The sequence below is a fragment of the Chlorella variabilis genome (genome assembly GCF_000147415.1).
Source record: "Chlorella variabilis unplaced genomic scaffold CHLNCscaffold_671, whole genome shotgun sequence".
Lineage (NCBI taxonomy): Eukaryota > Viridiplantae > Chlorophyta > Trebouxiophyceae > Chlorellales > Chlorellaceae > Chlorella > Chlorella variabilis.
In genome coordinates, this window is record NW_005434720.1 from 1 (window position 1) to 1,099 (window position 1,099).

The window sequence follows — 1,099 nt, forward strand, 5'->3', positions numbered from 1 at the left end:
TGGCGGTGGAGAGGGGCCTGGCACAGCAGCCGCAGCCGGGCTCGGGAGCCAGCGCCAGCAGCTGCTCCCAGTGCGGCTGGGCGCCCCACACAACTGCGCCGCCCGTAGGGCCCCCACCCCCCAATGCCCCCACACACGCGCACCCGTCAGCGTCTCCTGGCCCAGGATGGCGTCCGCCGCCGCCAGCAGCGCCGCCTTGTGCGCCTGCAGGTCGTACAGGTTGCGGTTGTATGCCTCCACCAGCAGCGAGTGCACCGCGGCGCGCATCCTGCGCCAAGAGGCAAGGGGCGGGATGAAGTGGTTGAGGGTGGTGGTTGGGGTGGTTGGGGTGGTAAAGCAGAGAGCTGGCCAAGGCATGCCCAGCAGCAGGAGCCGGGGGCTGCACCGGCACCAGGGCTCCTTGCTCGTGGATCTGGCCCGGCTGCCAACGGGAGGCCAGCGGCGCAGCCGCCGCAGCCGCGGCCCCACCTGTGCCGCGTCTCGTCCGAGGGCTGGAAGCCGCCGCCGCGGATGCTGGAGCCAAAGAGGTCGGCGTCGATGCTCTCCACTGCGGCAGCAGGCAGGCAGGGGGCAAGGCACGGCAGGGAGGCAGGTGAGCTCTCACACACACCCGGGCAAGGTTGGTGCCGTGCGGGACGGCACAGGGGGACTGTACAGGCACAGCCGGGGCCGCGAGGAGATCAGGCCCGCTCCCTGATGCCCCTGCCCGCCCCTGCAGCCGCCACCCACCGTTGACCTCAAACGTCTTCTGCACCGAGCCGGGGCGCTGCGGCACGGGCGCATACGTGGTGATGCCCAGCTCGCTCATCCCGTAATTTGCCACCAGGCGCGTGGCCAGCTGCGTGGCGTCCTGCACGCCGCAGGCAAGAGCGCGGGTGGAGGAGGGGGGCGCGGCGCGGCGTGGCGGCCGCCAGGCGGCGGCGCCGGCTCGGGCGGGGCCACGTCTCGCCCGCCAATCGCGCTGCCGCTCCTGAAGAGGCACCAGCGCACCCCAGCGCACCCCACCCCGGCCCAGCCTTGGGATACCTTGGGATACCCCACGCATGCATCCCACCCCCACCTTGAGGTCTCCCGTGGCGTAGGTGGAGGGGGAGCCGAG

General features: G+C 72.6%; 1 protein-coding gene across 1 annotated transcript; it reads right to left on the reverse strand.

The window, feature by feature from the left end:
- Positions 1-143: 143 nt before the first annotated feature.
- Positions 144-850, reverse strand: CHLNCDRAFT_55898 (hypothetical protein; the record flags this gene model as incomplete). Its single annotated transcript, XM_005842505.1, has 3 exons — positions 144-268; positions 469-547; positions 730-850. Coding segments are annotated over 3 exons (325 nt in total), but the record flags the coding sequence as incomplete, so codon positions are not given.
- Between the last annotated feature and the right edge of the window lie 249 nt (positions 851-1,099).